This window comes from Helicoverpa zea, chromosome 27 (assembly GCF_022581195.2).
Source record: "Helicoverpa zea isolate HzStark_Cry1AcR chromosome 27, ilHelZeax1.1, whole genome shotgun sequence".
Taxonomy (NCBI): Eukaryota; Metazoa; Arthropoda; class Insecta; order Lepidoptera; family Noctuidae; genus Helicoverpa; species Helicoverpa zea.
Genome location: NC_061478.1, coordinates 1014046 through 1038707, shown reverse-complemented (window position 1 = coordinate 1038707; position 24662 = coordinate 1014046). Strand labels below are relative to the sequence as shown.

Sequence of the window (24662 nt, the reverse complement as noted above, 5' to 3'; positions counted from 1 at the left end):
TAAAGGCTTAAAAATCATTTTTATTCATAACTATCGTACATTAATAATCAATAATTATTAATTATAAATTTAAATACAGTAAGTAATTACGACATTTTGACACAGCGTCACTCGTACTCAAGCATTATTATATATTTTAAATGCACTTCTTATACATAAATACATTTGCATACAACATGACGAATTTTCATCAAAAATGTTCAAATATTCAACCCAATTTTCAGCTAAAATAAACAAAAAAAAATCCTTCTAAAACACAGTAATTTTATAAAGTCGTAAACATCTTTGATGAAACTCTCAAGCATGTTACGTGTAACATTGTCAGATAAAAGTATGTTAAACTAAATAATAAATTAGTCACAAAATTGTAGGTACTAACATTATTCAAGCATAAAAAAGCTCATGGATTTAATTTATATTTACCGTTTCACAAATTCCATACTTTGGTAGATTTCATCATCTGCCTAGTCCACCAATTTTTTTTTTAGACTAACAGCTGTCAACTGCAAACATTCGGTAACCCTACATTATTAAATAATCAATTTTTAAGATGATGTTGGCGACGGAAAATACAAAAAATACCATGTTAAGTTACAGAATTTCTGAAGAAAAAATGTTCAAAGAAAATTACTAACACCACCTATTTACCTTAGGATTTCCGAGAAAATACCAAAAAAATTGCAAAAAATACAATTTTATTATAAATATGACAATGTTAAACGCACCACGTCTCATGTTAGTACGCAATCAGCAACAAACAGACATCAGTGTTTTAAAACATATAGTGGTGAAGCCATGTGCAAGATTCTGTGTTTTTTCATAATGTCTTTTATACTTTAAGACTATAGAGAAATATGAATGGTCTTCCATGTATCAAATTATATGACTATTAAACTATTACTGTGTGTCAAAAAAAATATATACCAGCCGAATTGAGAACCTCCTCCTTTTTGGGAAGTCGGTTAAAAAGGACATCAAGTATTCAAACTTTTCTACCATATGGTGGTCAAATCAGTAACCATCTTTTTCTGAAAGTTGGGTAAAGTCAAGTTTTCAACTTCTTGGCTAAAGCCATTGTTTGAAATGAATTGTTTTAAAGTTAGGTTTTAACCTATTAACAGCCAGTTTCTTCATCAAAAGTTAAAGCCAAAGTAAAAGTCAAAGTAATGTCTAAAGTAAAAGTAACGGTCAAATTCAATTTTTCTATTAGTTTTCCTGTCACTTTAGCCTTGAAAAAACTTATTTGACCGTTACTTTTACTTTAGACATTACTTTAACTTTAACTTTTGATAAAGAAACTGGCCGTAAGTGACAGATGAACGTAAAAGTAAAAAGGGTATTATCAAAAACACACAACATTTAAAGCGTCGAAATAAATTGAGATTCAATACATTATTTTAAAACACTGAATTTGGCGTCGAAACTGCCTGACCTCCACACCAGCAAATGCTACAAGTGTACATAACATATATATATATATATTACAATGAAAAAGTATACAAAATGATAAATATACGTTACAAAACAAAACTCGAGTTTAATATAACAAAAATGGCGGACACAATTTAGTTTATATCTCCAGTATTTTTACAAGACAACAATGTTTAAAGCACGTTTTGAATGTCAACTGCCGACCGAACATGCCGCGACTGCATGAAGTCGGCCGCAGCTGTATGTACATGAAACCGTTTTGTATCGAAGCGGCAGTAAGTGCAGTCGCTGTAAGATATCAATTGTTTTCATGTAGTCACTGCATGTGCGGTCGGCAGTTCAATTTCAAAAAGTACCTTTAAATCACTACATGTACAATCAATCACATATTTTTACATATCAAATTGTAACGTACAAGCCATTTTTGCAATTTTAAACTCAAAAATTAACCGCTTAAAATTATGCAAGCGTTATGTAAACAAAAAGTGATGAATTGTTTTTTAATTTTTAAATATAAAATAGTTTGTGAGTTATGTCGTGTTAATCTCGCGGGGTAATTTGGCGAGGTGTGTTGGCAACACTGAGTTAGTATTGCCAGAAGTTGGCAAAATTTTGGTAGAAAAAAAAATGTGCAATAATTTTTTGAAATTACTGACAACAATATTTAACCATGTCTAGATACTTTTAAATATAAGTTACTGCCAATATTCCTCACCAAAAAGCCCACATTTCGATACAAAATAAAGAGTTAACAATTACTAACTTTGGAAGTAAAGACAGTTAACAAAAATGCGGTTAAAACCGCTTCTTAACGGACCATAACATACCAGTAATTCAGAGCATTTTATACAACCTCCCAGTCTCAAAAATCATGTCTTTTTCGCAGCCAAACTACAGATAAACACAGTTATATTAGTGTGAAAAAGACACCTGTAATTACCAAAATGTATGTATATAACTTCTTGAAATCATAACCTTCTATATAGCATGACTGGTAATAAAGTGACGGATATTAAAACACGGGATTCTACTCATGATGACAAACATACTTTTCCAGAGAAACTTATATTTTATTCTCATCAAACAAAGTTCAAAATTGGAAGCAGCCTTTATGTTATTGTGATAAAACTAATGAGAATTAAAAAATAACTTTCTCTGGGAAAGTGGTTTGTAAACATGAGTATCGGCCACTAAAATTACCGGTCACCCTAAACGTCTTTTTCGCACGAAATAACTGTAGTTTCTCATCTTCACAAATGCCATCTTATCAAGTTCGTATGTACACAGATATATGCGTTTTTAAATCAGTTATTAACAACAAAAAAAAAATCGCTGCGTTTAGTCGTTAAATGTCGTTAGTCGTTCGTCGTGTTTCTGAAGGACCCAATCAATGGGAATTGGGTTACAATCACCCAATTAATAGGAATTGGGTTAACTGGGAATTCTAATTGGGTCGTCCATAAGCACTTTTTAATCTCAAAAAATGGCGATATTAATTGGAAATAAAGGTCTAATTTTTATTACCAAAATTGGTGATGCAACACCAAAACTTAAATGTGACTCGAACAGTGATTAAAATCCACGTTTTATTTTTATTTATATCATAAAAAATATCATTACCAACAAATGTTAACTCTTTCCTATTTGTCGGGTTTTAAGATAAGTTAGTTTTTAACATTTCTTTTTAACATTATTCCTACTTAAGGCAGACTGTTATACTATTTTGTCACTTGATCGGGAAAAAATATTTTTCTGTCTTATTTTTTCGAAGACTTATTCATTGTTGGGCCTACAGATACTAAAAATATCACTTTGGAATAATCTGGTTGAACTTGGAAAATATTCCAATTAAATGGGAATCTAGTTTTTTTACTATTGAGTTCTTCCAGATTGAAATAAAATTTGAATTGGTAGGCGCAACGGGGTCTAGCTAAATTGGGAACTGCTTATTTCTCGAAAGTTCCACACAGGGAAAGGTCATAATTAATGTAATTAAGAGATATTAGTAAGCATATCTCTAAGTTAATATCAGACGGTGTAACGCGAAGTGTGTATTAATGACACTCCATATGACGTACACAATGACTACCGTCACTGGTAAGGAATAACAGGCGATAGGAATATCAAAAACTTAATATAGTTTTCAACAGGAGTGTAAAACTCACGATTTTAAATCAAAACAATTTGATTCATGATTATTATGTTTTTTTCACATGAAATAATTCAACAATTAGCGAAAAGGCACACACACATCATAACAGACAGGAAAACAATTTAGGGCCAACTTCACCCACAGCAAAAACTTTAGTTTTCTGACAAACAACTGTTTATAATGATTTTTACATTCAATTTTCAAAGTAAACGTTGTGTTTTACGTTGTCGGTGAACTTGAGCCTTACTGTAGTAAATACATGATTATACTTTCAGTATGGGTAGATCGAACGATGGGAATAAATTCTATTCCCATTCCATGGTATGGGAAAAAATATTCCGAACGGGGAATGGTTCCTAGGAATGATTTCTATCTTGTAAATTAATACCCTTCTCTATACCTTAATTCTTACACATTTCAAGCCGAAAATCTTTACATCATTTAGCAGAGCCTTATTACCAATATTGACAGCACTTTTAATGTAGTAAAATGACCACAGCACACATTATTATCCCAACCAGACCACTAAACACTTTCTTCACTGTTAAATTTTCCCATTCCCATTAACTGGGTGAAATGGGAATTTCCAAAAAAAAAAACACAAATGGTCATTTTACCACATCTTAACAACATTGAAATGCTTTCCACACATATACAAAACGCCTGTACAAACGACGAGAAAGTTTGTTTTTTAAACAACACGGCTGACTATCTTACTAGAGGGGCGAGATTCACACTCACTTTGGTAAAGCATATTATTTGGTACACCGTGACAAATATAGTTGAAAATGTGCTTTTTGATATTAAATTTTAGATATTTCAAGAACTAGGAAAATTCCAGAAGAAAAGAAGAAAAAATGTAACTTGGAAACGTACTTTAAGACTATTGAATTATCAATTTATAAGGTGAACCAATCAATAAATTGAACGGGTTAGATAATTAATACATTTTTCTACCATAAACAATAATAGTTTTGGAACATTCTTACACATGATATTACAATAATTCTATTCGTCGATTTGACACATACTAATATAAAGCTTTAAGCGAAAGCTAAGTTCAATAACATGATCTATTTCCCATAATTTGACCATCTCATCTTATCGTGCCATCCCAGGAAAACTGGGTACAATGGGAATTCCCATCCTACCCAATTCACTTGGAAATTACACATTAAAAACCTCATATTTTACAAAGTAGATTCTTTAAAAAACATTACTTTCTCTCCAGTATTTTTTGAAGAATTTTACTTCACAAAAAATAAGGTTTTTTTAATAGATTTTTTAACTACTTTTTGCCCTCGCCAAACCAAAATTCATACATAGGCAGTCCTACACATACTTATACCAAAGTTTTACATACAATAAGTATATGATACAAAAAAAACATTAAAATCTCGCCCCTATTACTATCAATATACAGTTCAAAATCACTTTCGCGCTCTTTAGTCCAGTCTTTGATTTATCACGCGTACACTTTTCAAAATATTATGATGTTAAGAAAAAAACACATCCGAATTGAGAACCTCTGCTTTGGGAAGTCGGTTAAGAGTTACACGGAATTTTGATGACTCTTGATCTTAGTACTTGTATTAACTAATGTATTTCTTGTTTGTTTTTAAATGCGTTTGTCAGTATCAGTTGTTAAAATTTCGAAAATGTATAGGCCTATTTTTTGCCAATTTAAATTAATGAATGTGTAATAAATTATAGTTAAATACAAGTACTATAAACCATACATACAATTTACTGTACCAACCAACCCATTGCTCATTTTGAAAAAAAAAATACAAAATTGTAGGGAATTTTCAAAAAATTCTATTTTCATACACACTGGGAATATTATCTGTAACACTGTGGAAAACCTATGGGTTTGTATTGGAAGATTTCTTTAAATAACTGCATTGTTTTAGCCTTGTTTCGCCTCGGACTAGATTTAACTGTGTGTAACGTGTAGTAAGTAGTAAAGTTATTTAGATAATATTTTGATGTCTTTAGTTCCAAAATAAAGGAAGAAATTACAGAAATTTTGCTTCTAGCGTGATTATATTCTATTGAAAATATTTGGTTAAAAAGATTAACATAACTATTGACACTAACCGTTACACACAATTAAAGAGAAGTTCTATATCACCACGGTGTTTACGAAGTCCCATGTTCACGGAGCTATGTAACTATTTAGACTACGCGGCTATGTGGGTACGTATATATCTATATCATGATGAGAATGTAGCGTGTTAGAATAACCACGTAGCTACGCAGTTTCGTAGTCAGATGTCTATGCATATACCTACGTAGCAACAAGTCACTTCACAGCTATTTAGTCAAATGTCTACGTAGCCACGAAGCTATGTAGTTTCATGTATACGCGGCCGCGTAGCAATATAGTTACATCTACATGGCTACGTAGCAATGTAGTCACATGTCTGCAAAGCTGCGTAGCTATGCAGTCAACACAAGTCTGCATAGCTACGCAGCTTTGTGCACGTAGTCACGTAGCCTATATAGCCGCGTAGCAATGTAGACTCACGTCTGCACAGCTACGTAGCTGCGTAGCTACGCAGTTCTGTAGACACAAGTCTACAGAACTAGCAACATAGCTACGTAGTCATTTGTTAGAATAACCGCGTCGCAGCATAGTCGAATATCTACACAGTTACGTAGCCGCGTAGCAACGTAGTCACAGGTCTATATTGTTACGAAGTAAAGTAGTCACATATCTTGCGTAGCCGCGTAGTCACTTGTCAGAATAACCACGTAGCAACATAGTCGAATATCTACACAGCTACGTAACCGCGTAGTTACATGACATGACGTATGACATTGTCATATTATGTCTGCATAACTACGTAGTCGCGTAGCAACGTAGTCACAGCTACGCTTCCCCGTACTTACATACACCGTGGTGACAGTGTCCGGCGGTGTGGCTAGTGGCTACTGCTGCTGTGTCTGCGTGCTGCGCGTGCGCGTGCGGGCGCGGGGCCGCCGGCGCTACGTGGGCGCCGCGCCGCCAGAGCGTCCGCCCTCCTCGCGCTGCTTGCTTATGTACACCTACGGAGGATTGTGTTGTTATGAGCCTACAATTAGACACACTAATATTATAAAGCTGAAGAGTTTGTTTGTTTACTTGAACGCGATAATCTCAGGAACTACTGGTCCGATTTAAAAATTTCTTTCAGTGTTAGATAGCCCATTTATCGAGGAAGGCTATAGGCTACTTTTTATCCCGGTACGGGAAGTAGTTCCCACGGGATGCGGGTGAAACCGCTGGCAGAAGCTAGTCTCATATAAATCAGGTCTAGTATAGGCAATCACATCCTTTACAGTCGTTACATTTTACCAAAAAAACTAAACATTAATTACAATATAGAAAAAAAAAACAGAGATAAATGAGAGAATGACAAGACAAGGAAAGAAGAACTAATAACTAAGAACATTTTTTTACAAAAAGAAACAAAGATTACTAGAACTAATAGAAGAGAAAACCAATTAGCGAAAAATTGCAAAAATTATACGTTTAATATAATCGCTTGTATCTATTTAAAATTTTGACAATATTATTGAATAAATGTTTTGAATTAAACAGTGATATTATCATATAGATACGTAATTTTAGCCAATGTTGACTCTAGGAACTGCGAAATTAAGTGGTGTTCAAGTATAATAATTTATAGTAAATATATAGTGGTAGTACATAGGGAGTTTGTAGTGGTAGTAAGTGTGTGCTAAGTTTGAATGTAAATGGATCGAGAGGAAGAGGAAGACCTAAGAAAAGATGGATGGATTGCCTGAAAGATGACATGAATAGGAAGGGAGTGAGTGTCAGTATGACGAGTGACAGGGGAAATGGAAGCGGAAGACATATTGCGCCGACCTCAAATAAAATTGGGAAGAGGGCAGGAGGAAGAAGAAGTATGTTACCTGCAGGAGGCGGTACTTGCTGACGGACAGATGCTTGAGATGCGGCTGCATGCGTTCCTCGCCGAGCGCGAACGTGAAGGCCACCATGCAGAACACGGCCGCCTTGCGAACTGCGCTGTTTTGGTGGTCTGCTAACTGGAAAGTGAATAAATAATAATTATAGCAACATAAAAGTGTATAAAGCAAAATATACAGACAAGGACAAAAGTGTAGGTAGAGTTCGTGGTTAAGTAATAGCCGCAAGTTGATCAGATTTATCAAATTGAAAAATGTTGGTTGCTATCGGTCCGTGGATGAGTGATCTTGTCATGACGAATTCTTCCATATTTTGGAAAGCATGATATAGATAGTTCAACTCAGATTTGCGCGCATAGGGCCGCGCGTGTGCGTCGGCTTGTAAATATACAACTTTCGTTCGTGTGACAGTGACGTCGTCCGAGCATGACGTGTTCTTATCGCTTTTGTTATGGGTACAGTCGTTTACGAAAATGTCTAGTTCTTCACGGAGAAAACGTTTAAGGAGTCAGGTAGCGTTTCAAAAAATGAAACAACATTCAAAGCTTTTTATTATTACATTTTACAGTTTTTCAATATTTTCTCATACGTTTTTTCAAATTGACATTGACAGTATCTAAGAAATAAATGAGGTGAAATATCTAAGATGAATTAAATACTCCTTACATATTTTCTAGCTCGGGGTACGCGGACAATAAATAAAAGTGTGGACTAAGAATGTAAAAAAACGTATAATCTAGTATAATAATGTAAACAAAATGTGTGCGGAATTTTAAAAAATTATATTGCTTCGCATAATGTCGACCAAAATAAGACGGAAATAACGAAACTCATAAATGAACGTTTAAGTCAAATTGATGAAGGGATGTGGTATAATACTTGTCGACATGTACAAAAGAAAAAAGAAGAATACTATAGACATTTTGACATGGAGTCAGAATTTATAATTCACCTTGGAGAGTAGCGAATCCGAAAATTCATCATTTGATTTTTCAAGTAGCGATTCAGAATCATTATAAATATATAAACATTAAATTACGTAATAACTGTTTTTCTTTAAACAGCCGTATACAACCCCTAAATAACTGTATTTGTACCCGACTGTACCTCTTGTCACGCACACAAAGTCACTGTATATGTACAAGGGTTACCCACACATAAGGCCGCGCGCAAGACTGAGTTGAACTTACTATAATATTATGTAGGTCTCGGTTGTCATTTGAACATCTTAGGTAGTCGTCAAGGGCAGTCAGAAGCTAGAAATTCTGACGATTAGTCCAGCGATAACTGGTTAGATTGTAATCCGATCCCAACATAGTTGGGGAAAGTTTTGGCAGATGGTTGCCTGTCTCGTACGTCCCGTTTAAAAAGTAGGGAGTTATGCGATTTTTTCAAATCGGCTTCATGAGATTTATTTAGATCCTCGCGTCCTGTTTCCCGTACGTAGACAGATGGAGACAAAAAACTATGGCCAATGTCCTTCTCCCGGATCTAAGCTGTTCTAACACAGCCATAGCCACAACCGTTCTTGAGTTTTAAATAGTGTAACTAAAACGAATTTCTTTTATATATACAGGTAGATATTATAGTTATTGTATTTACCTGTCCAATCCCCTCCATGAGGTTCTGCACGAGATCGTCAGTGAGCTCGTGCGGCCGTGCCTTGGCGACTTCGGCGGCCAGCTTCAGTGCGCACAGCGACGTGGGGTAGCCGCGGGTGCGGATCACGGGCTTCAGCAGGGCTAGCACCTGAGGGAAAGATGAGGTGTTGAGTAAATTATGTTTTATTTACACGTTTGAAAGCCGTTTGGGGACTTATAGTGGAATCCACTCGTGACCAAAAAGCTGGCCTATGCTTCGGTCAAAAAATATGCAATGCCATTCAGCGTGGCAATGCAGCCAAAATATAAATAAAAAAGGCAGTGTTTATTATCTAAGTTCGATTTTTCGATAAATGTAAAAATATCGAAGGATGACAATGCTGACACCCATTCGCGATTAATGTCCGTTTTTCTTAAAACAACTGTTTATATTGAAAATTCATTCGTTCTTTTAAGAAAACTATCGTTTATGTTGTCGATGAACTTGGACTTAGCTTATCTATATGAGCTGGAAAGCTACACTTTTCTCGAGTAAGATAATTTTTTCCAACTTTGAAAAAGACTGGCAACTGCCAACTTCCGGCACGTGGGTAACACTGCTAATAAAGCACACATTACCTGGACAGCGGGCAGAGCGTTGGCTATATGCGGCATGCCGGCCTCGACGGCCCGCATGAGCTCCTTGTTGAGGCTCTCGTAGGCGTGGATGAGCTTCAGCAGGATCAGGTCGAAGTAGTCTTGCCACTGGGACCGGGTCTCAGGGCGGCGGCAGAGCCAGATCAGGACTTTTACTGCTTCGGCGGCTGCTCGTTCGTTTGCTGTGCCCCAACCTGGGAAATTTGACGAATTTTTTCTGATGTTTTTTGGTGTTGGACAGGTGATATGAGATTTAAATTTTGATTGCAATAATGTTTTTTTTAGGAAATTAGGATAACATGACACAAGAGATTGAGAAAAGTAATACTGGTTTTTGCCTAGAACAAGGCTCATTTTCACTGACATCATAAACATCTGTTATCTTAAAACAACTGTTTACTTTGATAATTTAACGTGAAAATACCTATCAAATAGTTATTAAAAAAAAAATGAAGTCTGACGGTTAATTTAAGCGTAAATATACTAGAAAATTTTACACTATTGACATTAAATATTGATAAATTTAATTTTAGATCATACATTCAACTTCCATAAACACCCTACTGAAGCACACAAACTATTTTCGAAAACCAATAAAAATGAATAACTAAAAAGTAAGGATTCATTCTTATTAAGGCGTAATTCTGAGTAAATAATAATATCAGTTAATAATATTTTTCTTAGCTTTATAGTAGTGTATAAACTTACCCGAGGTTTGTTGTGCATTGCCGGCGTTTTCAGTATTTTCCTTGTCACCGGCATTCTCCTCTATTGATAACGCCGCCAGCGCCACTCGTACTATGTTCCTGCAAAAAAAATTGTTACAGTTCAATATGTTTGGGTGTCTTAACTGTTAAGATAACCGAACCTTACCCAGCCGTGAAATTGCCACTCATTGTTCAAATTAACGATTTAAGGTTCAGCAATAGTTGGTACGAGGATGGGTGTCCATCTATTACATGTCGAGTTTCTCCGTGTTTCATTTATATGACATTTGTGGGTCCCGGTTGTCATTTGAACATCTTTGGTAGTCGTTACGGGTAGTCATAAGTGATAAGCCAGAAAGTCTTACAACCAGTCTGCTCTGGGGGCGGCTGACATAAACAGGCTAGGCAGATGATATAGATATACTAACTTGAAGTACTCCAGCGGTTTCCTGCAGTCTCCATACTTGAGGATCTCGTGTGTGGCGAGCAGCAATCGCTCCCATTGCTCGGGTGGGGCGGCTGATACGTCCAGTTTACATAGTGCTTCTAAAACTTCCGGTTCTCGAAGACCGGCTGTTGAAAATAATAAGATAATTATTAGTTTTAAACTGTTATTATTTTTATAAGCTATTGTTAAGCCAAAGCATCATCATCTTGCTATCCATATTCCAATTTCATAAGTGGTCGGCGCAGCATGTTTTCTCCTTCCATACTCTTCTATCTGCCGTCATCTCACAAGTAACATAATTTCTAACTATATCGACTTTCACACAATCCATTAGAAGGATCATACCACAGAAGAAGTGTGTCTTATCAAAGCAAAAAAATAAATTGAAAAATGGTCAAACCATTCACTGTCTTTCGAAATTTTCAGTCTTTATTTAATTACTTACAGCATCCCAAGGAATTTACTAAGTAAAAGTATCCTCTATACATGAGCTATCAAAACAGTAAACGACTTTTTCAAATCTCAGGAATTTATACACCTTCTAGACAAAGTCTTCAGTTTTTTAAATAATAATATAAAGATTAACTAATAATGAATAACTTACATTTAGTAATAATATATCCGTTTTCATCAGTCTCGTACGGTCTGATCTTGTCGCGTCCCAGTTGACTCGAGTTAAACTCCCTGCAATCGGTTAAACATTACATTGTGAAATGGAGATTTATAATAAGGTTAGACAAAGGAGCAACTATTAAAATTAAGCTATTTAGGGCTGATTTTTCAATCATCAGTTAACTTCTATCTGAGGAATAAATATGGCGGTTTGACATATTTTCCATACTAAAGCTGTCAAAACGTTAAAAATATTCCTCAGATAGAAGTTATCTGGCGATTGAAAAATCAGCCCTTAGTTGGGTATACAAGTTAAACAGGTATACAGGTTAGGTATATTAGTTAGGTGTAAGGTAAAAACTATTTTGATGGAGATTTATACACACATACAAATTGTGTAAAAATCTCAAAAAAACATTTTTCCTTTTTGTGTACAAGAAGTTTCAAACAAAAGAATCTAGAATCAATCAAATCATTGCTTAAAATAATTACCTATACAATTCATTCACTTTTATACAATAATGTATTTATTAACATTGATTTTTAGTTGCACTGTATTTTTAACTGAGTTTTTAAATAAACCATGATAACAAGATTGTTTACCTTTAGTTACAAAAATATCAATTTGTAATTTCTTCGAGACAAGTAAAAAAATAGTCTGCACCCAGATTATACTCATTTTTGTCATAGTCATCTTTTGGTCAGGATTTTCAAGTGAAAAATCTTTCAATTAAATATTATAAAAGTTAAAATTAACAATGATAATATCTCACCCATGTTGCTGGAAGTCCATCCTATGGTTAGCGGGCACGGGCGACGACTCTTTCGTACTGTTCGCCTCCTCAGAGCTGTCGGCTGACGCTGCGCGGTTCAGCACTTCACTACAAATTGTTATATTTATGCGTTAGTACCAAAGACTATAAAACCACTTGACTGCGCATACAGTGCCCCGACGCTCGCCAAACGTTAGTGATCTTGCGCGTACTATAAGGCTACGATCAGTACGATCCTTTAGTAGCGACCAAGTCTATGACCTGCGAACACGCTAAATTATTGAGGATTTTATTTAGTAAAAAATAAAAAAAAAACGCCTACTTGCGCGATGAAATGGTGCGGGAAACAATCCAGGACATTTAGTTACAAAAAGGATGGCATCGGCAAGTATCAATACCAAAATTTGGCTTTGATTTAATTATATTACGAAATACCACAGGGGTCTATTTAAATTGGTGGTTGGTGAACCGCGCTCACGCTCGTTGATGTCTTTTGCGAAAGTCCCTTTCTTTCATTAAGAAATTCTGATACGTCCATCTCTTTCTTGCCCTTTGTATTCCTATCGATGAAATTTGGGCTGTTACCTTTGAGGATGAAGTGGATATCGATAATAGTACATTTACATTAATTAAAAAATATGATTTATTTTGGCTAATGGGTTAATTAACTGACCATAGCGACGTTAGAGGCAGCTGTTCCTGGTGCCTCCACAAATTACTTTTAATGTAATCCAAAAAAAAACATTTTAGATTTTTGAAAATTCCAGAAACAAAAGACAAGTGGATAATTATATACTATCAATAGGGAAAATTGGTCCCCAACAAAATACAGCGTTGTTTGCTCGAGGCACTTCACTCCCGATTGTTTTGAATATTTAAAACAATGTCGACGTTTATTTAGTTCAGCGATTAAAACAATGTTTTTGCCTATCTTAGTAAGTTTTTATAAACCTCATAATTTTGGAATAATTACATCGTTTACCTATTTAAAATATATCAAGAAATATGTACACGCTCGATTATCAAGTTTTTACCAAAATCAATCAGGACCCTAGAACATTAATTCGAAAAACTTATACTAAATTAATAAATTTTAAGAATCAATAATTTTCTTATACTGAGTTCTTTTTGGTAATAGACTGATTTTTATTAAATATTCTTATAAGATTTTTATTGAGTATATTATCACTAAGATGAAATACATTTTATCGATATTTTTTTTATTGAAAGAGAGCAATCCCTTGCTGAGCGTACTCGTGCAACTCGACCTTGAACTGACCAATAGTAGCCGCGGATTATGCCGCGTCCCCCGGCCCGCAGCGGTGAGTCGTGTTCTTAAAAGAAATTGGCGAGTGCGCTCTCTAGTGGTTATTTACTTTATGGTTAGTACACATACCAAGGAATAAAATGCTACTATGACATGATCATAACATGAATATTATGAAGGGGAAAGTTTGAGTCTGAATTTGTTCGTACCACTGAACAATCCACTGATCGGATATCGATGAAACTTGTCAATAACATAACTTATCCCTCAGAAAGATCAAGAAAGAAAGAAAAATAATTTATTTTACCCACAGGATAGCTACTATTAAGTAACATCAGAATAACCTATACGTAGGCGAATTGTTGGATAACAATTACTTTCCTACCCGAATAGGTAGGAAAAGTAGTTCTATCAGGAATAGGGAGAAAAACGGACATTTATACTATGGATGATCTTGGGTCTGAGTATATCTTTTTTAACAGACTTCCCAAAAAGGAGGAGCTTATCAATTCGCACATTTTGTATTTTTTAACATATAGACTTTAAAACCCCAAAATCGATCTAAATACTAGTATTTTGACGTGACAACGTCTTATAAATCGATGAAGCCGGCTGCACGCACGAAAAAACATGACTCATGCGGCGTTACCTCGCTCTGAGGCGTTCCGTTTACGGCTTGAAGTGCAAGCGAGAGCACGCAACGAGCAACAAAGAGGCACGATCGGCCTCCGCGTTCGGCAGCGTTCGACATCTGACGATCAATTTCTTATGACGTTGTCACGTTCGACTATCGTCAGTAAACCGACTTTACAGACAACCGTTTTTTTTGGAAAGATTATATACTTACGCATTGTAATGTCCATTGGGCACTCCGTTGTGTCCCTTGTTGGAGAGCGTGACGTCCGACATCTGACTGATACCAGAGTCTTTGCTCGACATGTGGTTACCGCAGTCCGCTGGAAATAATTATTACAAAGCATTATTATTTACAGTAATATTGTAGTGAGTAAAATTTTGAGTTTGTTTGTATACGATGTGAAACTACAGAGGCGATTGGATTTTTTTCACTGTGACTGCCATGCAATGACGATTTCTTCCCTGTTTCGGAAAACACGTTAAATTGGTACCGGCTGTCATATGGACAGAGTCAAAATAGGCTAATCAGATTAAAACATTTTTGGCAGTTGTTACGTACTCAGAGCCCAGTAAGTCTGACTGACAAGAAGTTTTACCTAGGGATATTGGGTTGCGCGTTGGGTTGAGGAGGTTAGAGGTGTCCAAGATATACTTAGAAAGTACATAAAAACTAAGAAAAGTGGCATTGGTACTTGCCTGACTTGGGATGGACCTAACACTCTTACTATTAAGGTTGGTTCTTTACCCACTAGGCCACCATGACCTTGACTATATTACCTTTATTTTATCATATTAGTATAATATTAAAATTGTAATCATTAAGATTGTTATTATTTTATATATAAGAAAGATAGACATGTGTCGCTGGGGAGTTTTTGGGGCTGTCTCATGTAATTCTGACGTTCGAAAAGTGCTGTTTTTCAGCCTACTTTGAATAAATGACTTTTGATTTTGATGATGTTTAGTTTACCATTGCTATGCTGCGCCGTGTAAGTATGTATCTCAGTAGTGGTTCGTCGTATGCGTGAGTAAACGTCATCCGCCGCCGCGTTGCTCGCCCCACTCACTGTGCGGAGAGGACTGTCCGAGCCTGCTGGGGGGAGAGAAATCGTTAGAAATGTATATAATTGTGGAATTAAGTCTGTCTGTCACGCTTATAAAACGTGTGAAACGATTTTATAGCCAGATTTTGTAGCCATATATCAAATAACCTTCGACCGACGCTTCACCTGTGATAAATGCGGCAAGAAATGTCGCGCAGGTATTCACTTATTCAGCCACAAAAGAAAATCAAGCACTGTCACAATCATCTGACCTAGATGCTCTGTGGCCAATGATGATGATGGGTAGTAGATACTGAGAAAGATATAGACAGCTTTTTATTCGGGTGCAAAACCTTTATTATACTGATATAATAATAATAAGCCCCGCAGGGCATCTGAGGCGGATGACGGGGAGTAGCGACCCCGCGGGGCTATATATCCGAGTGCTCCAGGGAGAGTATACTGTCCCCCATCTCCGGCCTGCCGGAGTGAAGCATGACGGGGGATAGGTCTCCCGCCTCTTGGCTTGCCTTCATCGGCCGGTCAGAGTGGAGTCGCTAGAGCAGGGTTAACAGCCCACTCGGAGGGTAGGTGCCTCGTGGTAAGTGGCGAGTGGGCCGGTGATGCTGGACCCACAGGGAGCGCGTGATCTGCGTTTAAAGTCCGCCGAGGTATCCTCACCCTTCAGCCGCTCATGTACCTGTTGCCCTCTTGTTGCTATTCAGTGACTGATTCCCGGGGGCCCAGTAAGTGAGTTGGCGAGTCTCCACCTGCCATTTTTACGTGTGCAAACATTGTTATCGGCAGGTGCCATAGTTCCCATAGTCTTCCCATTCCTAGTCCACTAACATCCCATCGCAATAGCCCAAGTAGTTTTCCTCCATAGTTAGCAATAGTTTAGCACAGAACCGGGGATTGTCCCTGGGTACATTTCTATAGTGTATACGCGGATAATCGTCGGTTTTGTGTCGCCATTTCATTAAAGTTGTCTCAAAAGGGCTTCAGCGTGTTGGCTTCGGCCCCACGTTCGCCTCCCAAAAATCCGGGACTCTATAGTCCCGAGGTCTGGTAGAGACATACAAAATAAATAATAATAATAAATCTTTATTTCAGACCAAGTTCGTCCATAGAATTCTTTACATAACACAAACACAATTACAAATCACAAATCATGTTAGTAAAAGCAGTTAGTAAACATAACAATATGAATAAAAAAAAAAAAAAGATATAAGCTATAATATATAGATATAGATATAAGCTAGTCATTTCAACTATGTAAAATTATTTACTGTATAGTTAGAATACTATGTTAAAATTGAAGAAAAAAAAACTGGCAGTAATATAGCATAGGTGTAAGGAAGTAATTCCCTCGAAAAGAAAGTAGTCCCTTCAGAAAAAATATAGTAAATAAAGGCGTATACTCACTGCTGGAAGTTCTCCGGACATGTTGTTGTACCACGCCGTTGACGAGCGCCTGCGTCTCCGCGGGTAACTCGCTCATTAGCGCCGTGAACTGTACGTAAACATACATACAAGATTATTTTTTTCTATTTAATTTACATTTATATAAGAAAGAGGGGTTGTGGCTAAGTCAAAGGCGCACGGATCGATAGATCATAAAAATTAATCAACCCTTGTTGTGGTCGGGCCGCGGATGGGTGACTATCTTGTTATAGCCAGTTCTTTCTTGTTTTAGAAAGCATGTTAAACTGGTAGGTCTCGGTTGTCATTATAACATCTTTGGCAGGGTTATGGGTAGTCATAAGCTAGTAAGTCTGACACCAGTGTTATCTAGGAGTAGTGAGTTGCCCGGGTAACTGGGTTGAGGAGGTCAGATAGGCAGTCGCTCCTTGTGACACACTGGTACATCAGCTGCATCCGGTTAGACTGGAAGCTGACCCCAACACAGTTGGGAAAAGGTTCGGGAGATAGACAACATTGACAACCGTGGTTACACACGACGAATAAATTGTATGTGGACAGGAGGCCTTTCACGTTGTATGTAAGATAAGTTGAAGTACAAGTCATAAGTAACTAAATTACAATATACTGACGGGCACAGGATTGCAGTCATACAGCGAGGCGAGCGCTCGCCTAGCCGTGACGCGCACGTCGGCCGCGCGCGGGTCGCTCGCCAGCGACGACACCTTCACCAGGGCTCGGCCCGCCACGCCCGTGGCGCCGCCTGCGGAGAGAAACATTATCATTGGATATAGTGACAGCTAATTAGTCTTTAAGGTACGTATGTACAGGGCAGTGTAGCCTGAAAATAAAGATATTTTGATTTTATTTTATTTAAGTCATAATATTTGATAGATAAAGGCCGCTTATAATTTGTGCCTCTGTGACCAAACTATAAGATCCTGCCAGACTATCAAACTTTATCAATAACCTGTAAAACTGACCATATATTTTGTAAGTATTGGTATCATGTTGTATGAAAAAGACTGCCAGTCGGACTCTTACATGAAGTTTAATCTATAAACTACATATCAGACAATGTTTTCTGGAGCTATCAAAATTAGTTTTCAATATTTACAAATGAAACTTTCTAACTTTTATTTTTGCAAACAGTAGTAAAGTCCCATTGATTTATTGAGAGAAAAAAGGTTTTCATAAAACCTTAAAAAACGATTGAAATCACTAAGTATCGCAGACTGATTAGGTATAAATACTTGAACAACACACCATGTAAAGCTAACGCCAAACTATTAGGCGTGCAGTAGTCGTGCGCGAGATCCGCTAGGAACCGCAGCGCCGCTACTTTCGTCTTAGGCGTCGGTGCTGTCGCTCCGTCTGCTAGGAACCTGAGAATAAAGACATTTTACTTTAATTAGAATGGTATAAGAATTGAAAAATAAAATATTATGAGCTAAAATATAAATATTGTAAGCATAAGAGCCATGGAGATTTTACTGTCACCGAGAAAACCTTTTGATACTATTATAAGAAATAGGATATTTTTAGTTGTTTCCCAAGATAGGTCATGCTTCAATTATTTACTAAAATCATAATTTAATAGTTCCTTATGTGGGTAGTCCTTACTAATATGGTTTTAATAGTTCACAATGCGTGGACCAGCCTGCTACTATTATCATATAATCATTTATTTTTGCAATAAATCCGCAGTTTATGTTACAAAAATTTTCATAATATTATATCGGAGAAAATAAGAAAATGAAATGAACTAAAGATGACCACGCTCCTGGTCAACAGCGATGGGAAGCTTTTTTGACCCTCTTAAGTGATACGATCTACTCATTTTAAGATGTAGATATTTATAGCACACAAGATGACAATGATAAATACCTGAATATATTATGCAGCTGCAACTCAGCGGGGAAGCACTCGTGTATAACGTCAAGCGTCTTCATGATCTTGCTCTGCACCGACCCGAGGATATCTGTGCCTAGCTTCATTAGTAATCTGAAACAAAATGGTTGATCAGTGTTTATGTAAGTAAGGGCTAAGAGGCTGAAATATACAACAGGGGTATTTGCCCATCTTTTATAAAATCAGCTCATAATTGGGCCAGAATTTACATCTAAAGTTTACTAACACTTTGCTCAATATTTGAGGAGTTTGCGCACACTATACCCTGAATTTATAGAGTTTGCCCACATTTTCCCAATACTGATGACAGGTCATGACCAGTATAAAAATCCCACACTGTAATATTTATCCACACTTGATCCTAGCAGCAAACTGTGCTGTACAGTTCTTTGCCCAGCACATATAAAATTCGCCCGCACCTTGGGCAAGCAGTGTGCACTTTTGCCCAGCAGTGGGTAACATTGGCACACTCACCGGAACATGAGCTGGTAGAGCCAGTCCTTCAGCTGCTGCCAGTGCACCAGCAGCAGCTCGCAGACGGCGTCCAGCAGCAGGGAGAACACCTTGGTGTGGGCATCCACGAACATCTTGTTCAGGAGTTCGGTTAGACGCCGGAGTTGTTCGTCGGTTAGGAGACGGCCACTGTTTAGGTAGTTTGCCTGGGAAAGATGAAAAAAAATGTTTATTAAATATATGCCAGACGGAACGACTACATAAGTGACTTCTCTACCCAGTTACCTGGGCAACACAATACCCTGGCTCTGTTCTGTTCATGAGCTGCAAAACCAAAGACAATCTCTTCTCTTCCTCCTGTCCTGTTCCCAACAAAGACAATCTTACTTGAAAATTACCCCTATATCTTCACGCTAATTGATATGAGCAAAGCATGGCACGGTCGGTCCATATATAAGTGACGATTTATCGGGCAAATTAACGGGCCCCATTGTTAACTGAACATCTTTGGCAGTCGTAAAAAGAAAAAGTCTTTCTAAAGCACATCGGGTTTCCCGAGAAGTCGAGTAGGTCAAATACCGTACAGAACAGTACTCAACTGCATCTGGTGAGACTAGAAGCCGACCCCAACATGGCTGGGAAAAGTCTAGGTAACTTACCAAATGTGTGAGTCCATCTTTCCTCTCAGTCCAGTGTGTGCAGGCACACAGCGCGATGATGTCGTCCGGGGGCGGCGGCGGCGGCGGCGAGCCGCACTCCCAGCCCAGCCGCGACCCGGAGCCCGACCACGATACGCTCTGGAAATTTAGGTAATGCTGTAGATAAATATTCATCCCAATAATCACATCACAATATTGTATTAAAGTAAAATTTGTGTTTGTTGTCAATGCAAAAACACCCGATAGGATTTTGATGAAACTTGGCAGAGATATAGCTCGGAATAACATTTTGGTGCGGAAACAGATCCTTCGATACGCGGGCAAAACCGCGTAACTTTTTCATGCTAAACCTGGATAGATTTTGATGAAACATATCATAATCTGCCAATTTGCTGAAAGCCGCATCAAAATCGGTTCAGTCAAACGCTCACACATAAACCAAACATACAGTTAAAACTGAAAACATCCTTATTTCAACTATCCTCTGATTTATGTAATTGTCTTTTAAATTACTAAATGCGAAAACATGTTATTGGTTAATAGTTGCATAATTTGTTGTTTTTGTTAGTTGTTAATACTGTATGTTTTCCGACTATAATAAAATAAAATAAAAAATAAAATAAATAAAGCTGTGCGAGTCGAATAAACAAATAAATAAATTCAAAGTCGTTAAAAACACATAATAATGCTACTTATTATCCTATCAGTGCCTACTCAAATGAAGTATTTGTTGGCAAAGCGCGGTGCAACCTATGTAAATACATACATCGTGTCTTCGGTAAGAGTCCAGACTTCTTTCTGAGCAGACGCTGGAAGCCTCAGAGTCGTCATCACGCCCGCGCCCACCTTCACAAGCCGAACTGTCTTCAGGACTCTGTGGGACAAAGTAATTACTCATTATAGGATGAGATAAAGAAAAAATAAATTGATTTATATTTGCGAGAATCTGACGCTTAGCCAGTATAAAAGATTTAGACAAAGAAGATGGATCAAAATTGCCCCACGTCCTATAACAATGTGACGTATCTCAAAAAAAAGATAAAAATGTTTAAAAAAATATGGCATACTCTCTAAATTATTTTTTTTACACCTTCATACGAAAAAAATGCTTTTAAAATTGTTCAGGCGCTGTTATGAAAACATCGTTCATAGGACTATTTATGGACTATTTTATTAAATTATGTTTTTGTTTGATAGGGTATACCTCACAGGTGGTCCCATAATCATCAGGTCAGGATCTGATGATGGAAACCCTGAGAAATTCAGGGCAACTTCTGAAAGTTGTAGGCATGCGCAGGATAAAAACTTGACTATAAGTTGTATATCTTATAACACTATGCAACAGTAAAGATTTGGAGCTGACCTGATGATGGAGACGAAAGAAGGTCGAGGGAACTCGACAACTGAATATGTAATCCGTCTTCTTTGAACACCTTTTTCACACACGGTTGGTTAGCACCATACTAAGTTATTAATTAGCTTGTGTTATGGGTGCTAACACAACTGATAAATTACATATAGTTACAAATGTACATAATCATAAATGCTACTAATATTATACACGTGAGAGTTTGTAAGAATAAATATAGAAGTTTATTACTCTTTCACGCTAAAACAACTGGGGGTTTTTAAGAACCTTTGCTGTAATAGAGCTTATATTGGTAGGCAAAGGAAAGTGGCCTTTTCAACTATGTTAGGATCGTCTTCCAGTCTAACTGGATGCAGCTGAGTACCAGTGTGTCACATGAAGCGACTGTCTATCTGACCTCCTCAAACCCTAGCTATTACACTATACTGACCCTTAACATAGCCTCAGCGTCTCTGCTCTGCTGCAGCAGCCTGAGGGTGGCGGCAGGGGCACGGGAAGGTGCGGTCCTCTCTATGGACTCTCGTCTGCGAACACCAGAACTCACTACACTGCTTGAACGACCGCTCCTGGAGGGGAGAAAAGGAAATATATTACTTTATTGAAGGCCATTACGGATTTATTTATTTTATTATTTATTGATCAAAACGTGCATTTTGTAAGGTACATAATGTACAAAACTATACACATAGTTTGTCTGTTGGATCACAAGATCACAAGGCCGTTCTCATGTAAGGAGATCAGCCAGCTGCGCAGGACATATTATAGTGCACAAGCATTTGCTTGGACACAGGTGCACTCCCCATTCCTTCACTCTCATAGTGCGATGGGACGACAATCCGACACCACCGGAGAGAGATCAGATATTAGGAGTGGCGTCATAAATACTTTTTTTAACATTTGCTTTCTCAACCATGATGTCATACCATGATGTTATGTCTATCAAACGAATACTACAAATGGATATTAATAAACATAAATGTTTCTTCCTCACCGCTAAAAAAAATTACCAGATACAGATAGGAAAATATAGGACTCACAGTAGATTCTTCGGTACACAGATAAATCCGCGAGAAAAAGCTAGGCTCAACGAATTTCCCTAGAAGTCTATTAGGACCTTCAGAAACTTGTCGCACTGACCTGGTAGGGCTGGTCTCCCTTGATCCAGCTAAAGACCGCGGTATACCCGACGGTCTTCTCCTGGCGCTGGCTAACGACATCGGACCACTGCTGCGAGAAGACGGCGACGAGGATCTGGATGTAGCTGTGTAGAGAAACAGCAGGGTTAATAATGCAACAGAAATATGAGGCGATCGTCGGGTAAAGCAAGGTTAGACACGGTCTGTGAGTGGGTGTCGTCCATACATCATGAGGTATCCTTGGTATTTCGGAAAGTACAGTAAAATGGTCGGTGCCAGTTGTAATTTTGAACATCTTCGGCAGTCGTTACGGGTAGTTAGACGTCAGAACGACGAACAACCTCTTAATGAGAGGTATTGGAGTTAATTAAGATAAAGAGTTGTACCCGAATAGCTGATTTGAGGAGGTCAGATAGGCAGTCGCTCCATGAGGCACACTGGTACTCAGCTATATAAGGTCACTGATACTCAGCTACATTGGAAACTGACCTCAAAGAATAGTTAAAGGCTAGACAGATTAACCGAAGATAACATTAGTTAGAGGTAGGATTGCAAGAAGCCTGTAGCAGGGAAACGGCATACAGAGAACAGACTGCGAAAATTTTCTCAATCATAAATACTATATAAAAAACTCACGTTGCGACTGCGACACGCCAGGTCTAGATCTAGACCGTCCAACACTGCGCTCAGGACTGGGAGGCACGCCGCTAGAAGCCACTGGGGATCTCTTGGCTCTCGCTATAGTAAACAAATATTAATATTATGCATTATATGTATATGTAAAGGGGAGGTTTTAGAAGAAATTTGCTACTTATTGTGAAATAAATAAATGTGTATTGTAAACATAAGATTCAAAAACGACGGTTACAAGACAAAAATAAAATAATAGTTACAAAAGAACAGTCGACCGATGCTAGAATTCGATAAGTCGATGTCGATCGATAGACTACGAATACAAAAATGGTTTCTTTAGATATCACAGAAAAAAATATCTACTATTTTATAGAGGTTTTATTTCACGAAAGACATTTATGTGGAAAATACTATGGAGAATAAGTATTAATACTAAGGAGAATCATGAAATGACCACCGTGTTTTCAGCGGGACGGGGTATAAATTTTTATTAAAGTTCGGCCATTCAGAGAATGCGTTCCTGACACGTCGCGATTGAACTGACGACGTAACTTTGCAATGGCGTTGCAGTTACGATAAAAATATTTTTGCTGGTTGTTTACCGTTTTAACAATTGAGGAGCATTAAAACAACATTATTATATCAATAATCAATGAATGTTATTACGTCGTCAGTTCAATCGCGACGTGTCAGGAACGCATTCTCTGAATGGCCGAACTATAGTCTGTTACGACTGAGCCTTAATGAGCTTACACATACAAAGACAATGTGACTGTACACAAACTAGAGGTATTATTACTATCCTTATTGAAAGAGAAAGAATTTCCAAAAACGACGGGGATTTATTTACTTTATCGCATTTTAGTCGATTTTCTGTATGCATTACTGTTACACAATAAGCCTAAATGTGTTTTACAAAAAAAATAAATGTGTAGTCGCGTTAGTTCCACTACTTATAATTCAAGAATTGCTGAAAATTTGAGGGGAGGTATCTTAGACCCGAGAGATAGTTTTGTCACCATCCGGCTACGGGAAGCATTTATCTCGGGACGCGGGTGAAACCGCGGTCAGAAGCTAGTCTACAATAAATAAATAGTAAATGAAATATTAAAATATACCTGATTGCGACACATCTCCTTCTTCGGCATAGCAAAAATTAAAGTTAAGCTTATGATTATATAGTTTATTTATTTATTTATAATTATTTATCCTTCTATATACACTTGTAGCTATATAATAATATTTTTATTTATTTATATACTAATATATATTCTTCGTTGTTCATTTATTCGCTTATATCTTCGTCACGATCATTTCGTGTCCAGGCTGAAATTCAAAAACTTTACTCAGGATATTTTTTCAAAAAAGAAAAGTGAGTTTTTGGAAATCAACATAAATAAGAGTAAGATGATAAATGGTGTTTTTTTAGAAAATTAAAAATATGTAAGATGACAGTGAATAAAAATTAAGAGTAATGTTTTTGAATTCCGTAAGTATAAGGCACATATTGAAAAATATATTTTTTTGTAATATAAAATTATAATATGAAGCATATGCTTGAAATAATTTGACGAAACATAATTGTATAATTACGTCGAGACTATATTTTTTTGGCATCTTTGATATATTATTATGTTAAATATATACAGTGAAAGATAAAAACAAAACTCATTAAAATTGTTAGTTAGTTAATTTAGCATGTTATGTCCTAATTACTTTGTTAGTTTAGAATATCAAATCGAAGGCGATACCTTTCTCAAAAGGTCTTAAAGCCGCCATATTGGCTTTGTAGGTGTTTTTTTAATGTTACTAGCACTAGCTGTAATAAGTATTTTGT

The 24662-nt window shown here is 37.0% G+C and overlaps 1 protein-coding gene across 5 annotated transcripts in view; it reads right to left on the bottom strand.

The window, feature by feature from the left end:
- Window positions 1-24662, bottom strand: part of LOC124643190 (CLIP-associating protein) — a 62162-nt gene continuing 37500 nt past the window's right edge. For 4 of the 5 annotated variants that reach the window (XM_047182070.1, XM_047182069.1, XM_047182072.1 and 1 more), the window contains 20 exons: window positions 22829-22930; window positions 22194-22317; window positions 21487-21622; window positions 20454-20561; window positions 19688-19825; window positions 19050-19234; window positions 18552-18668; window positions 17931-18049; window positions 17297-17427; window positions 16668-16755; window positions 15170-15292; window positions 14411-14519; window positions 12297-12404; window positions 11516-11595; window positions 10892-11036; window positions 10465-10562; window positions 9739-9950; window positions 9122-9268; window positions 7505-7639; window positions 1-6634 (listed from right to left, as the gene is read on the bottom strand). In XM_047182070.1, the coding sequence (XP_047038026.1) occupies window positions 6575-6634; window positions 7505-7639; window positions 9122-9268; window positions 9739-9950; window positions 10465-10562; window positions 10892-11036; window positions 11516-11595; window positions 12297-12404; window positions 14411-14519; window positions 15170-15292; window positions 16668-16755; window positions 17297-17427; window positions 17931-18049; window positions 18552-18668; window positions 19050-19234; window positions 19688-19825; window positions 20454-20561; window positions 21487-21622; window positions 22194-22317; window positions 22829-22930 (2465 nt within the window). In that variant the 3' untranslated portion in view covers window positions 1-6574. The remainder of the gene's footprint in view (window positions 6635-7504; window positions 7640-9121; window positions 9269-9738; window positions 9951-10464; window positions 10563-10891; window positions 11037-11515; window positions 11596-12296; window positions 12405-14410; window positions 14520-15169; window positions 15293-16667; window positions 16756-17296; window positions 17428-17930; window positions 18050-18551; window positions 18669-19049; window positions 19235-19687; window positions 19826-20453; window positions 20562-21486; window positions 21623-22193; window positions 22318-22828; window positions 22931-24662) is intronic. The other variant, XM_047182071.1, reaches the window with a different exon arrangement.